General features: G+C 49.6%; 1 protein-coding gene and 1 pseudogene across 1 annotated transcript; one reads left to right on the top strand and one right to left on the bottom strand.

Moving 5' to 3' along the window:
- Nucleotides 1-2,444: 2,444 nt before the first annotated feature.
- Nucleotides 2,445-4,474, bottom strand: LOC122693191 (annotated as a pseudogene).
- A 743-nt stretch (nt 4,475-5,217) lies between these two features.
- On the top strand, nt 5,218-9,391 carry LOC122693190 (uncharacterized protein C17orf47 homolog). Its single transcript, XM_043900758.1, has 3 exons — nt 5,218-6,790; nt 7,462-7,562; nt 9,374-9,391. The coding sequence occupies exons 1-3, from the start codon at nt 5,218-5,220 to the stop codon at nt 9,389-9,391; spliced, it is 1,692 nt and encodes a 563-aa protein (XP_043756693.1).
- The last annotated feature ends 5,784 nt before the right edge of the window (nt 9,392-15,175 follow it).

The following is a 15,175-nucleotide window of genomic DNA, read 5'->3' as shown; positions in this document are numbered from 1 at the left end:
CTGGCTGTCCCAGAACCAATTAACCAAGTGGCCATCCCTGAGCTCACTACATGTCTTCATTCAAAATAAAAGAGTGTACCATAGCTTTTACACCTGTCATCGCCTTTTGTTTTCATACTGCCAGTAAGGAGAGCAAGAAAAGTAGGGGTCACCCTCAAAGAACCCATCCATGTCTCAGGCTAATAGAAGCAAACATTTTGTGATGAGAAAAGTGTCAAGATTCTGTGTTGTCTCTTGCAACATTTTTGCTAAAATCACCCTTTATCTTCACTCATACCTAAATTGAACACCGAGAGGAAAATATTTCTCCAACATTAGGAAAATGCAAAAAATTGTTCGGACAACCAAGCTGATTTTGGTAAGATCAGAAAAGTGGTAGCACACAATGTTACATGTTGATAGGGAAATTCACATTCTAAACATGCAAAGAGAAGTATAATCTCCCTAGACAAACAAGTAAACCATCATATTTAAAGTAAAATTTCATGAGAAAGTTTTATTCAAGTCAACCAGTCTCAATTTTATGATATGACAAGATATCAAATAAGCATAATCAATAAGCTATCTTCACTTCAATCTGGTTTACCCTTAGTGGCCTCAAGATAGCTGACTTGTAAATACCCTTACACTTCTATCGTTTTCTATAAAACAAGATATATAATGGCTAACCAAGCATTTTATATATATATATATATAATTTATTTTGGGGCTTCCCTGATAGCTCAGTTGGTAGGGAGTCTGCCTGAAATGCAGGAGACCCTGGTTCAATTCTTGGATTGGGAGGATCCCCTGGAAGAGGGATAGGCTACCTACTCCAGTTTTCTTGGGCTTCCCTTGTGGCTCAGCTGGTAAAGAATCTGTCTGCAATGCAGGAGACTTGGGTTCGATCCCTGGATTGGGAAGATCCCCTGGAGAAGGGAAAGGGTATCCACTCCAGTATTCTGGCCTGGAGAATTCCATGGACTGTATAGTCCATGGGGTCAGGCACGACTGAGTGACTTTCACTTCACTTCAAAAGTATTTTATTCGGTATCTACAGAGAAAATACAAAGAAAGAGTAATATCAAAAGAAAAAGAATTAAGAAGCTATAATAATTCACATCTGCCTTTGTCTTTTCATTAAGAGTAAACTGGGAAATTGTAAGCCAAAGTTCTTTAGAAATTTCAAATTCTGTGTCTTCCACACCAGTTGCAGAAGTGTATGTGTACCCATGGAACTCTGCTCAATGTTATGTGGCAGCCTGGAAGGGAGGGGAGTTTGGAGGAGAATGGATACATGCACATGTGTGGCTAAATCCCTTTGCTGTCCGCCTGAAACTATCACAACATTGTTCATCGGCTATACCCCAACACAGAATAAGTTTTAAAAAAGTGTATGTGTATCACTGTTTGTAATAGTCAGGACATGGAAGCAACCTAGATGCCCATCAGCAGATGAATGGATAAGGAAGCTGTGGTACATATACACCATGGAATATTACTCAGCCGTTAAAAAGAATTCATTTGAATCAGTTCTAATGAGATGGATGAAACGGGAGCCCATTATACAGAGTGAAGTAAGCCAGAAAGATAAAGAACATTACAGCATACTAACACATATATATGGAATTTAGAAAGATGGTAACGACAACCCTTTATGCAAAACAGAAAAAGAGACACAGAAGTACCAGAAATACAGAACAGACTTTTGAACTCTGTGGGAGAAGGTGAGGGTGGGATGTTTCGAAAGAACAGCATGTATATTATCTATGGTGAAACAGATCACCAGCCCAGGTGGGATGCATGAGACAAGTGCTCGGGCCTGGTGCACTGGGAAGACCCAGAGGAATCGGGTGGAGAGGGAGGTGGGAGGGGGGATCGGGATGGGGAATATGTGTAACTCTATGGCTGATTCATATCAATGTATGACAAAACCCACTGAAATGCTGTGAAGTAATTAGCCTCCAACTAATTAAAAAAAAAAAAAGTGTATGTGTATCAAAATGGAGAACTTTACCAATTGAATACATCTGGCCTGGTAAGATCTTGATAGGGTTCATAAAATGCATTTGGGAATTGTATACAGCTGGATTTTTGTGGATAACTTTTTACTTCAACAGTTCTTAAGACTCACCGTATTTTTGTCTTTCCTGAGCTGTTTCATTGTTAAGCAGTCCAGTCAGCTTCTCCTCTTTTGCTCTTGTCTCCATGTTGCCCAGGATTCAGCACTTCTCTCAAAGTGGATTTTTTCCATTAACCTATTTTGCATTTGATTAACTTGCTTTGGGCAGCCTTTCATGAATCAATTTTTTGACTGGAGTATGCAGTTACACCCTCTCCTCTAGTGGAAAATTCCAGTCATCTTAAAGGTATTCATTCCACTTGGGTTCATAATTTTCTTGAGCACTGGTAGTTTGGCTTTTCTTCATATCATCATATAGTGAGTTACTAGTATACGCCAAGTACTAGGCTATTTCACCTGTTCCTTTGTGAGCATCCAAGCTGATAAACTCTTAAGTCCCATTTTGGCCTTTATTAGGATTTTCCAGATACTGTTTGTGGTTCTCAATACCTGTAGGAAAAGCCATAATCTGTAAGATAAACTCTATCTGGATTTCTGTAACCCAAAAGTAGATTCACTGCTTTTCTACCATGAGCATATTCATTTTCATGTATATTTTCCAGTACATCCAACATTTGGATACCTAGCTGCAAGACAGTTGCCTTTTTTAAAGTACCATTTTAGTCTGAGATCTTCTATGAGTCCACTTCCCCTGGAGGAGGGCATGGCTACCCACTCCAGTATTCTTTCCTGGAGAATCCCAAGGACAGAGTAGCCTGGGGGGCTATAGTCCACAGGGTTGTAAAGGGTCGGACAGGACTGAGTGACTAAGCACACAGCACAGTCTTTCCATTACCATAAATCTGTAACTTCTTCCCTTGAATTCAGTCATACCAGATCTGTAAAACAGAGGAATTCCTAAATAAGCATGTAGTTCGGGTTCTATCCACCTTTTGATAGTATTTTTTGGGGAGCTCTTTGAAAAAATTTAAATTCTGATAATAGCCATTTTCTTGATATTCTGCTTTTATTATGTATATCCTGTCTTTATCTGGTTTACTTGTGCATACATGTCCAGTCGCTTCAATTGTGTCTGACTCTTTGAGACCCTATTGACCATAGCCTGCCAGGCTCCTCTGTCCATGGGATTCTCCAGGCAAGAATACTGGAGTGGGTTGCCATACCCTCCTCCAGGGGCTTTTCCCAACCCAGGGATCAAACTGACGTCTCCTGTGTCTCCTGCATTGCAGGTGGATTCTTCACACACTGAGCCACCCAGAAAGTCCAGTTTCTTTGTTGGGAAAGCTAAATATATCAAACCAAATTCTCCAGAGCCAGTCATCTTGCTCCATACCTATTGTTCTCCTTCTGTGTCATACAGAACCTTGCCTTTTGGAAGTGGAGCAGGCGTTTGTATCTCTCATTTCTTCTTGGTGGAATCACTTCAACCACGGAAGCAGGCACCAGGGCAGAGCATGGTGTCTCACTCCAGTGCAGCTCCTCCCTGAGTCTGGGGCACACGCAGACAGCAGGGACCAGAAGTGAGAGAAGGACCCGGGACTCAGGAGTGAGAGAAGGCCAAACAGTCCCTTGGGCCCCCACTGTCAGGGGCCTGGCAGGCTTGAGGACCAGAATTTTGTATTCTTGAGACCTGTGTCACTAGCTCAAAGTTTCTCAATCTATTGAGATACCTGATATGTAAAAATGTTTTTTTTGTTTGGGGAGTTCCCTGGTGATCGAGTGATTAGGACTTGGTGCTTTCAATGCCACTGCCTGGGTTCAATCCCTGGTCAGGGAACTCAGATCCTGCAAGACCCACAGCGAGGCAAAAAAAAAAAAAATTTTTTTAAATTTTGACTTTATGTCTCTAATCAATTCTGAATATAAAGATCCAGAAACTGTGATCCTGAATATCCAATAACTATCATGACCCTTCAGAGTCAACAGTGGAATGCTGGATACCGTAGGGTCTGTCTCAGAGAGGGAGAGAGAGAACCAGCATGCAAAAGGAAGAGAAAGATGACTGTGTTTCTCTCTTATCCAAAATGATCACCCAAGGACTTCCCTGGTGATTAAGAATCCACCTGCCAGTGGAGAGGACGTGAATTTGATCCCTGCTCCAGGAAGATCCCACATGCCATGGAGCAGCTAAGTCCATGCACCACAACTATTGAAGACTGCTCTCCGCAAGAGAAGCTGCCACAACAAGAAGCCCATGCACCACAAGGAGAGAGTAGCTGCAATTTGCTGCAACTAGAGAAAGCCCACAGGTAGCAACGAAGACCCAGGGCCACCAAAACTAAATATGAATCAATAAATGGTCATCCAAGGTGGAAAGTCTTTCTTCAAATGAAGAAAGAACTGGAGTCTAGCTGATCAGGATAGCTGAGAGGAGGGGCTTGTGAGAAAGGAGTACCATTCACTGTGTGACATGCATCTATCAGGCAGTGGTGTCCAGATGAAGAAGCCAAGTCTCAGGCAAGTCGAGTAACTTGTCCAAGGTACACAAAGAGCCATTTGTGATTGAAACTGATGACTGACTCCTTCTACAAGCCTACACGCACTCCTGGGCCAAGAATGTGTGAGAATTTATGATCTGAGCAACCTGGGTTTTCACCCCACGGCCAACAAAACCACCCACGAAACCTGTAGAAAGCTGGGATTCTATTTTGTGACTGATATTCAGTGCAGCTCCAAACCAAATTGGGACAGTTTTGTAACATTGCATCTTATTAAAATTGGGGCTAACACAGTGGGATTGATTTGAGGAGCCCTGCCTTAGTAGGATATTCAAACTGGTTCCTTCTCTCTGGATGAGTCTCTGAGAGTTCCTAGAACCTGGGGAGAGTAAGGGAGGATCTAGAGCCTTCCTTCTACACCAGGAAATCCTGGTTTTGCTAAGAACTTGGTCAAAGCTTTGGTGGTGTTAACATGAAAGACAATCCACAGTTGCCATTATTGCTTGACAGTCTCTGAAGAACTGTGTCTGTGTGCCAGAATATTTAATAGGAGGCTCCTTCCTTTATGACATCACCAGGCAGGTAGCTAAGGGGACTAGTAGAGACACCTGGAGAACAACAGCCACTTTTGTGGGAGTGCAAGAACAGCGGCTTTTAAAACTGAGGATAAATATTCAGGCTTTGTTAGGACCCTGAATACAAGCCAGCCGGTAAAATATGGGCTCTACCCAAAGAGGCACAACATATCATGTGGTCAAGACAAATAAAACTGGGTCCAGGGTGGCAGTTTCAGCACAGAAAGGGGCCGAGGTTGCTAGCATGACCCCTCAGCGGGGACAGGGGTACCTTGTCTCCTCGAGCCAGCGGAGTGGCCCAGCCTCCACGATCCCGACAGGCCATCGAAGATCAGAAGCTGGGCACACCACTGCTCTCCATTTATCATCAGACTACCTTCGCTCTAGCTCCCCTCAGTCAGGGCCTGGCCCCTCTGGAGCACTCAACCCTCGATCCGAGACCCGATCCAGAACTGATACATCCCGCCAGGCCTCTCCTCCTCGAAAGCTGATTCAGGGCGAGTCGGTGCCCTACACCGGTCAGGTGCCTCAGAACGTCAGTCCGTCCAGAGAGGAAGCAACTAGAAGAGGGGTTGAGACCAGGCCAGGGCGTGACATCAGTAATCGTTTCTCGCTAATTCCAGAGGCCAAATCCTCTCGCCGGTTGAGTTTTGTCGACCAGAAGGATGACTTCATACTCTTAGAAGACGAGCCACCCTCCAAGGTCCAATACCCACAAGGGGTCAGAGTTCCCCGGAGGCCTTTGATTTGCCCAAAGGATCAAGCGGTCCAAACTGAGCCCATTAGAAAGAGTGTGACTGCTGGGGATATCAGATTTCCAAGGAGACCCCCTAGCCCAGAACATGGCGGCAACCGCATCTATCCAGACTCTCGGTCACCCCAGAGAAGAATTCCTGGGCCAGAATATGAAATGGGCCGTCAGAACTCAATTTATGCAGAACCTAAGGCCTTGCATAGAAGTGTGAACATGGAATCATCCCTCACATTCTCTGTCCTTAAAGATTTGAACAGTGGACACAAGGCTGTGCGCCCTGAGCCTGAGCCCGTCCACAGGCCCTCTGTGTACAACGAAACCAAGTCCTCCCCAAAGGTTTTAATACCATCAGAAGTGGAGCCCAGCATGAAGCCCTCAATGCGAGGAGAGAGTGAGGGTGGTCGCAGGGTCACCATCTCCCCCGGGGCACAGTCAGCTTCCCGCGGAACGTCTCGAGCAGCATCTGAGAGCCCCTTCAAATCCTCTGCCTTTGTCACTCTGGGGCCCTTCTATAAGCAACATACCACAAAACGCTCAGACAGTATCTACGAGTTCACACGACCCACACTTAGGCCTCCAGAGCCCTCTTCTAGAAAGCACTCGATCCACGCAGAGCTGGAACTGACCCCTCGGCCCTTGCCCCCTCGGTGCTTACCGAGATACGGGCCAGACTCCACGTGGTGGGCCTTACTCAGCCCTGAAGGTGAAATGCCCAACAGTCGGCCGATAACACCTGATTTCGAGCCCAAGTCCCCTCCTCCCCCAGACCCTTCACTGCCTTTTTTTGAAATGGAAACCAGCCCTTTCTGTGAGGATCTGATGTTCCAGAGACAGAAGGCAAGTCCATCACCACTATCATCACCAAAGGAGTCTCCGAGTCCGTCACCATTGAGGGAAGTGCCACAGGCCCCCAAGCACACCTCCAGACATCCCACTCAAAGGTTTAGTGTTTTCTTCATGGGTATGTGCAGAAGCAGATTGCCCAGGTGCAGCCCTGATTTAGTGAGGTGGGACGCCGGGGTGGGAGGACGTCCCCCCTCCTCATTCTGGGCCTCAGAGCTGCCCTCCCGCCAGTGCCAAAGCTAGACCCATCCTTGAGCCCATTGCTCCCTTCCTTCCCCACCAGCTTCTCTGAGCTCCAAGCTAATGAGGCCGATGACGATGCTTGGGCCGGCGTCAGGCATTGACTCTTCCAGGCAGCGCTGCTTAACCTTTCAATGGAAGGTAGTAGAGAGTGGTCTGCAGGGTGGGAAGCTACTTCCCAGGGGTGGAGAGGAAGAACTGAGCGGGGTGAGGGCTGGTGACGAGAATAAAGGTCCTCAGGTAAATATTCTGGCAACCAAGTGGAGAAGGCGGGGCGTAAATGAGCTGGGACTTAGGTTTCTGAGAGGGGAGAGGCATTCACAGTGGCACGAGGGAGGGTGGGGAGAAGGGGGAGCAGGAGAGCGGGAACGCGGCACTTGGTCTTAGGTTGGAGGAGCTTGGAGGAGCTTCTTGGGGAGAGCGCCAAGGGCTGAGGGCAGCTTTGGGTGGAGAAATGTAGAGCTAGGAAGGGAGAGGTGAAGTAGTGAGGGGCGGGGAGCGCATCCCACAGAGAGAGGAAAAAAAAGCAACAATCTCTGTTACTTTCAGATGTCTCTGAGGAAATGTACAATCGTGTCTTCTGGTGGCTAAAAGGTCTGTGCTTTTCCCTCCCGCGGGTCCGCTTTGGGGGGCTGGGGGCAGGAGAACAGGTGGGAGGGTGGCCTCTGAATCCCAGAGCTAGGTCTGTCAGCATGGTGCCTGCGGGGCTTTGACCTCAGGGGGCAGAGGAACTCCTCACGTTGCCTAATATCCTACCGTTAGAGTCATTCGTTTGGGACTTGGAATCTCTCTGCATTTTCAAGAGTCTCCTTTTGGTAGGAAGTAGTCATGTTGGGAATGGAGAATGACATAAGCCCATGGCCTTTCAGACAAGCTGGTCTTAACCTATTGTGTGATTAAAAAGCAAATGTCAAAAGCCCCACTAACATAAACTGCCTGATCACGGTCTTACTCAGGACTAACTCCAAACTAATGCAGCTTGAGGGGTCTCCTCGTGTGTCTCTCTGCTTCCTCAGAACCCTCCTCAAGACCCCCACCCCAGGACCAGGGAAGTACTTATTGGCTGTGGCCGAAGCAGGATCTCCAGGGATGTCTAGGCGAGAGCCTTAAGAACATCAGTGGGTCTTCAGCCAGCTGGAGAACCCCCAGGGTCTGAGCCCACCCCCTGTTCACTTTGTGCTTTTGACCTCTCTGGTGGGAGGGAAGGCCGGGGTCAATCTTAATACAGAGTACCTTAGTGCCAAGGAATTCCTGCTTCACGTGTTGTGGACAACAGACTCCAGCCTGTGAGTGTGAGGGAGGCCAGGGCTCTGGATGAAGACGTTTCTAGAAAGGGGAGAGCCCTGGGATGCAGTCCCAGTCCCTGCCAGCAGCTCTGCCCCCCAGAGGGAGCAAAGCTCCACAAAGGAGAGGTTTTTAGAATAAGGACTCGAGCTATATTACTGGGTGTGAGCCCTGGTCTCTCTATTTTCTGACTGTGACCTTGGGTAAGTTATTTTACCTTTCTGGTCATTAGTTCCCCTATCTATTATTGGCTTCCTTTGAAGGTTCTTGCAAGGCCTCGCTAAGCAATTAACATGTAAAGCTCAGCGCTCACTGTGCCTGGAAATTTGCTAGCTGTTTTCACTTGGGCCATTTTGGACTAGGAAGGAATTTGGGCCAGGTTATGCCCAAGTCCACTGGATGTCTTTAGTAAAATTCTCTTTTTCCCCTCCTGTTGGCACTCTCTGAATTCCATTTGCTGCCCCCTGGGAATGCCTGGCTTCTACTCTCTCCATTATGACAGATGAGGAGGTAAGAACGCCCCTGGGAAGTTACTTCCAGTCTTCCTGTGCTCCCCCCTGATCCAAGTGCCCCTCTCACCCTTTCATGGAAGCAGATATGAAAGGAGACAGACAGAGGTGCTCCCTGTGGTTGAGCAGGTTGCTCACTGCACATGGGTACCTGGCAGAGAGGCAGGGGCTGAAATCCAGCCTGTGTTCCACTTGCCAAGCTGGGCACCTATGGGGTGGCATCTCCAGGGAGACATTCACACGAAGACACCAGAGCTCGCTGCAACACTGGAGAGGAAGAGTAGAGACCTTTTGGCAAACGACGAATCCTGCCAGGTTCTCCTTGGGAAGACTGTCTGGGGAGCCATAGGTTGGATCCGTCCCCACTTGGCTGTCCCCTCTCTGGCCTAGGGCTCTCCACAAAGGGGCTGCTTTTCTGGGTTACACACTATTCGAGTCCTTAACTTGGAAAGGGACAAGGTGAACTCTGCTCTCGGCAGCCCCGTGTCCTGAATTTGGCAAAGAGTGTCCTGATTTCACAGCGTGTTGTTCTTCTAAGTACTTTCATTCTTCTTGACCCACGTTTGATAAGATAGTCCAAGCTCTCTTGCCTTTATTCTTTCTCTTGCCTTATCTCTCCCTTATCCAAAGCCCAGCATGGCCTGTAATGGGTCCTGTTCGTGGACTAGCCCAAGATGGACGGTTGACTGCAGATGGAAAACAAATGAGATGTGTGTATATAAAATTGGGGGGCAGAACAGCCTGAACTCCGATAACGGCACGGCTGCAGGGGAGGTGCCAGGAATGGGGCTGCCACCCCCTCTGCCTTGCTGCTTATCTCACGCTCTACCCGGAGCTCAGCTCTGGGTGGGAGCAGCTTCCTTTAGATTATCTCCATGCAAGACAGTACTCCTTCTCTCTCCTGCCTTTCTCCCTCCCTTCCTTCCATCAGCAATTTTTATCAGAAGCTTAGCACTCTGCTAGGCACAGTTGGGGAAACCATCTACGCTGCACAACACACACATTCTTTGGCTTACTGTCTGGATGGGGAGATAAGACATGGCCAGAAAATATTTCAACAACAATACAAAATCATCTGTGCTCAAATGTTCAAAGAAATGCAACAGACTGAAGAAGTGCTCTTGGAGGGTCTTAGGTGGGAGGGAGTCAGCAGGGAATTCAGGGGGGAGGTGGTCAGATTGCCCACTCTTTCCCATAGCCAGGGCTCAGGGAGCTTAACAGCCAGCCTCTTGATCCCCTCTTGATGCAAATCTATACCTCTGGGAAGGGGTTATATTTCCCCTTATTCTGGATGGGATGTTTCTGACAGAGCCAGTCTCTCCCTGTTGGTCTCCACCCTCACCCTCTTTCTTTGTGCATCTTGTTTTAGTTTAGGAAGTCAAAAGCCTTGGCAGCACGACGGCTTCTTCCCAAAATAGCTCTTATCCTGTCTCCATAATTGCAGCTCTCCAGCCCTGCTCAGCAGCAGAGCTGTCCCCAGAAGCCGGCAAGAGAAGTCTCTCCGGCCGGCAACGGGGCCTGCCAGTCTTCTCCGGACTCTGGAAGTGGGTGACATGGAGGTGGGCCTGGTACTCTCCTCGCAGGACACGCAAGCGCGAGGCCGTCCTCAGACTGTCCCCCAGCGGCGTGGTCCCAGGATGGAGACTCTGGGGAGCTGGTGTCCTCTGGCCCCTCTCCTCCAGAAACCGGGCGGACTGTGGAGTCTGTTCCGGATTCCACTTCCGGCAGGAAGTCTCTAGTGGCCCCACCATGGTGCTGGGCTCGTGGTCGGCAGCCTGTTGTGGAGCTTCTTGAAGCCTCCAGGGTCCATAGCTGGGGACAGAGCGTGATTCCGCCTATCTCTGTCTCTTCGTCAGGCGGTCCCTCAAAGCTTTTGTCTAAGGAGCAGGACAGACAGATGCTTCTCATCCTTGGATTGGGACTTTGGGGATGCAGTCTTCCTGGAGGAGGTTAAGCTGGACTGAGAGAAACACTCCTGAGGGGTTTTGATTTTGTTTTGTTTTGTTTTGGTATCAGAATTAGCAGCAGCTCAACTGGAAGGTCCTGAGGTCGCCTCTGGGGTCAGCAGGGGCTGTCTTCTCACACAGCCCTGGGGAAATTCCCTGGAATAAAGCACTTCTTGTTGGGAGAGGCTGCCCTGGTCCCAAGAGCCTGTGTCCTTCAGGCAGCTAACTGACTTGCCCTCGGATGTGCCTTCTCGGGCTGTCAGGGGACAAGGGGGTTTACTCCCTGCCACATCCATCAATGAGGTGAGGAATCAACTCCGGAAAACAGGCCAGGAACCAGAGGAGGCTGTTTCAGGGTTCCCTATGGTAGACTTCAGTATCTTCAGGGAGCCGTGTCTTTTGGCCTTGGGGATGGGATGGCCAGCCTCCCATCGGCTCCGGAGCCACAAGGAAGCTTTGCTCAGGGAGAGCAGCTCAGGAGGCTGTGTTCCCGGGACGTTAGCGGAATCCTCGGATATGGGCCCTCTGGAAGGAACCCCAGAACCAGCTTCCCACTAGCCTCATTTTCTCTTGCTGGGTACAGAGACTTAGAGTTGAGAGGAAAGGGGGTTGTTGAGAGGATGGAGCAGAGCTGCTGAAAATGGGGCAGGACACCTTGGGAGGCTTTTTATGGCAGCCTGGCCCTCACCACCCCGCTGCTTTTCCTGTCAGATGTTACCCTGTTCATTGCAGCTACCACCGGCAGCCAAATCGAGAGCAGGTGGGAGGCTGGTGACCTCCGGCCCAGGCTCGCTATTCTGGGGACAGGCTAGGTTGACCAACTCCTCAGGGTTTGCCCTGGCCGTTCCTGACTTTCGCACTGAAAGTGCTGCATCCTGGGAGGTCCCTGAGTCCTGAGCGAGCCTGGACAGTGGGTCGCCCTAGGACAGGTGGTGTGGCCCCTCAGTGGGCGCCTCTGGCAGCACAGGGCAGGGGGTGGTGCTCTACCTCCCGCGGGAGACGCAGGCAGATCTCTTCTTCTGCCTACAAAGTGAGGGCAGGAAGATGCTATGCCTTCTTCGCCAGTTTGATGGCAAAGTCCTTTCGTTTTTATAGTTCCGCCCAGAATGGGCACACATAGGGAAGAATCTGCCGCATCTGTTTTGGACTTTCTAGTGCATTTCCAGAAGCTACTTGGTTCCCTGCCCGGAACCCGTCTCCAGCATCACACATTTCTGTTGGAGTGTTTTGGTGGTGTTTGAAATGGTGGGTTTTTCAAGGAAGATGAGAGGCAGTGGACCCCAGCCGACTAGGGAGCTTCGCTTCAGATGCCCACTTGGATGCGGAAGAAAATCAGTAATGCAGAAGCCATCTGACAGCTGTTCAGCCAGAGGAAGGCTGCCCTGAGTGACAGAAATGACCGTGTCCCTTCCCCCGCCTCTGCTCAGCTGCCTTTGGCCCAGCTGCTGTTGGTGGGGGGCGGGGGGGTGGTAAGTAGCAAGAGACAGCTGCACCTTGGGGGCTGAGGGAGGCCTGGAGGAGGGGGACAGGATGCGAGGCAGTTCCTGAGGGGAGTGCCGACTCCGACACTGGGCAGGCAGACTGGGCCAGACAAAGCCCTTTCCTCGGCACACCTACCGCTGGCAAAATCATCTAGCTCCAGGGATCTCAGCAGTGGCTGTTTTGGGGAACTCAGTTCAGTAAGTCTGAAACCAAGACCTGTTCTCTAGAGATAGAATGTTGGCTAACTGGAGAAGCTGACTCCACAGTTGGTGGCAGTATGGTCATTCCAGTGTCACTTGAAGGCTTTTCTCCCATCCCTCTACACCCATTACACAAGCACGTGCCTAATTCTTTGGAGGGAAGGCATTTGAAATAGTCACAGTTGAAAGTTGCTGGTGTGGTATTGATAATTTTGGTGTTAGCTGAGATAGTAGCCACCATTCATTTTAGTGATTCGCCTAACACTACATGTGCTGTCTTAATTGCTCTTCATAGCAAACCTATGAGGTAGACTTTTTCTCCCTGTTTCAGAGATGAAGACACCAAGGCTCAGAGCTTGCTCATCAATGCTGGCAGTCTCTGGGGAGAATCTTGCCTCAAGGGTTATGTGGTATATAAACCCTTTTTCTGTAGTCACATATTCCTGGAAGATAACTGGTGATATTTCAGCAGCATCTTTAGATATCAAGAACTGTGAGAGGAAAGGTTGTAGTAGGGGTAAGATCTGTGTCTCTGCATTTGAACTGAGAGGCTGGGAGGTAGGTGTGAGCTAGGAAACTGCCAGATTAAAGGGCAGGCTATGGATCAGTGAAGCCCAGAGCCTCAGGGCTTGACTGTCCTCCAAAATCAGAGCAGAAACTAATCAGTGAATCCTCTCAGTCCGTCCATATTGATCAGACATCTCTTGGGGGCAGAGGCCTGGTCACCTAGGCAGACATCACACGACATATTTGCTGAGTGGAAATGAGTAGAGGTTAAAATAGAAAAACATTCTCCCTGTCCTTGAGGGGCTTGTGGTTGATCTGGAGAGAAAAGTATACAGATGGGTCACTTGAAGGGAAGTGAATATCAAAGGACAAAGTCCAGGGCAATGAGTCAGCAAAGCTTCTAGCACGGAAGCACTTGGAGGGGAGCGACCAGGAGGAGGCAGATTTTGGCTCGGTAATGAAGACCTTGGTAATTCACCACCCAAAGACTGAAGGGCAGTTGTTAGAATCAGGGAGGTTTTGAGCAGGGAAGATATTTAAGCAGAGGCTGGAAGGTCAAGGGAGTGGGCCTTGGAGGGTGTCAGACACACAGTGGGTAGCAGCATTAGGAGGCGTGTAAGTGCCTTCCACCTCTGGGCCTCCCGTGCCCTGTCCTGCTGCACAGAGGATGTTGGAAGGGCTCTCTGACTGGCTACTGTTCCTTGCTGCAGCCCTTCAGCAGGTGCCAGGAAACACCATGTTCCCGGACCTTGCCGCCTACATCTCACTCCTGTCCCAGGATCATGGAACATTGGGGAACAATGAGAGGAGTCGGGCGTAGGGTATTTTGGTTTCTTGCCTCTCTGTACAGACCTTGATGTACAGACTGGCTAAGGTTTCCTTGAAAGATACAACCCAGTGATAGACCTTCGGCTCCACCAGGGCTCGCTGACTTAAATTATCACTGACTCAGCACCTCTGGGGCACAGGTACTATTAGCTCTTGCACCGCTTAAAGGAAACTGCTACCAGGAGACTAAAGTGATCTTTGCTAGTCAGGCAGATCTGAAATCCTGATTTCTGGTGGTAATTACTCTTTAATCTTGGCTTTGAACCTGGGTCCTGCCTGGGCCCAAGTACAGCATCCCTGTTTGACATCCCTGGGCTGTACACCCGTCTCCCAGGGTTGGGCCCCCGTGGAGGCGGGGCCAGGAGGTTTCCATACAGACCATGTTGGCCTGGCCTAAGTGGATGGAGCCCAGGACAGCAGGCTGGGATGGCTTGCAGGATCTCAGTTCCCCCAGGCCCCAGCAGTGAAAGCGTGGAATCCGAACCACTAGGCCACCAGGGAACTCCCGGGATGTTGAATTTCAAGAGGGAGAGGGAGCCGGAGCCCAGGAGCTGAGGGTACTGAGGCAGGGTTGGCCAGGCTCCCTGCTGGCTGGGGGTGGCGCTGAGCGCTCAGTGGTCAGTGACGCACACGAGGGCTGCTGTATCTCAGCCCTGCTTCCAAATGTCCAACTCCACCTGTCCCAACACAGAACATGAGAGTTGGTGTTGAGGGTAGAACAGTCCTTTCTTTCAGAAACACAGGGAAGGGAAGGGACTTGCCTACATTGAGATAATTTTGGCACTTATCTCAGGGACTTATTCCCAGGCCAAGTTCTCATGGAGACTCCTCAATTGCAGCAGGGTGAGCATGTGGGGTTGTGCAGATAGAGTGACCCAAAGTCTGTCTTAGGCTTTTTTTTTTGCCCAGCCCATTCCTCATAGCCCATGCTTCATGTGGGCCTGTGACCATTAAGACCCTAAGATTCTTGGCTTAGAGATGAGTTTCATGGTCCCCAGTCTCTCTGGGGGCTTTGCTTCCTTCCAAGCAAGCAGGCGCCAACATGTCTCATGAAACAGGGCTCTTTGGAGTCTGGGCAGCCAGTGCCAGAGCAGAGCCTGGGGTTCCAGCTGCAGCGGAAGATGAGCTGCTAGCTGAGATGTGTCTGTGTCCATGCTTGGACAGCAACCAGAACCGGGGGGAGGAGGCACGTTATGATTGTGAAAAACAAGGTTCTGTGATGGGGCCTGTCCTCCTTGATGTAGGCTTTCTCCCTTGGGCCCAGCACCCCCAGCCCAGGCCTTGAGGGCTGAAACACCCGAGAAGTTTCCTATGAGGAGTGAGGACATAAGAACAAGTGGCTGCAGCTAGTTCCCAACAGAGGGGCTTTGTGTAGCCCGAATTTGACATTTGGGTCCAATGGCAGCAAGTGCTGCTGTTTCTGCAGACTTCCAACAGACAGTGGTCTCTCTCGAAAGGAACTCCTTTATGTGTTTGTTTTCCTGAGTACAGCTTCATATCTTCTGAT

Source organism: Cervus elaphus, chromosome 5 (genome assembly GCF_910594005.1).
Source record: "Cervus elaphus chromosome 5, mCerEla1.1, whole genome shotgun sequence".
NCBI lineage: Eukaryota > Metazoa > Chordata > Mammalia > Artiodactyla > Cervidae > Cervus > Cervus elaphus.
This window is presented reverse-complemented; position numbering and strand designations above follow the sequence as displayed.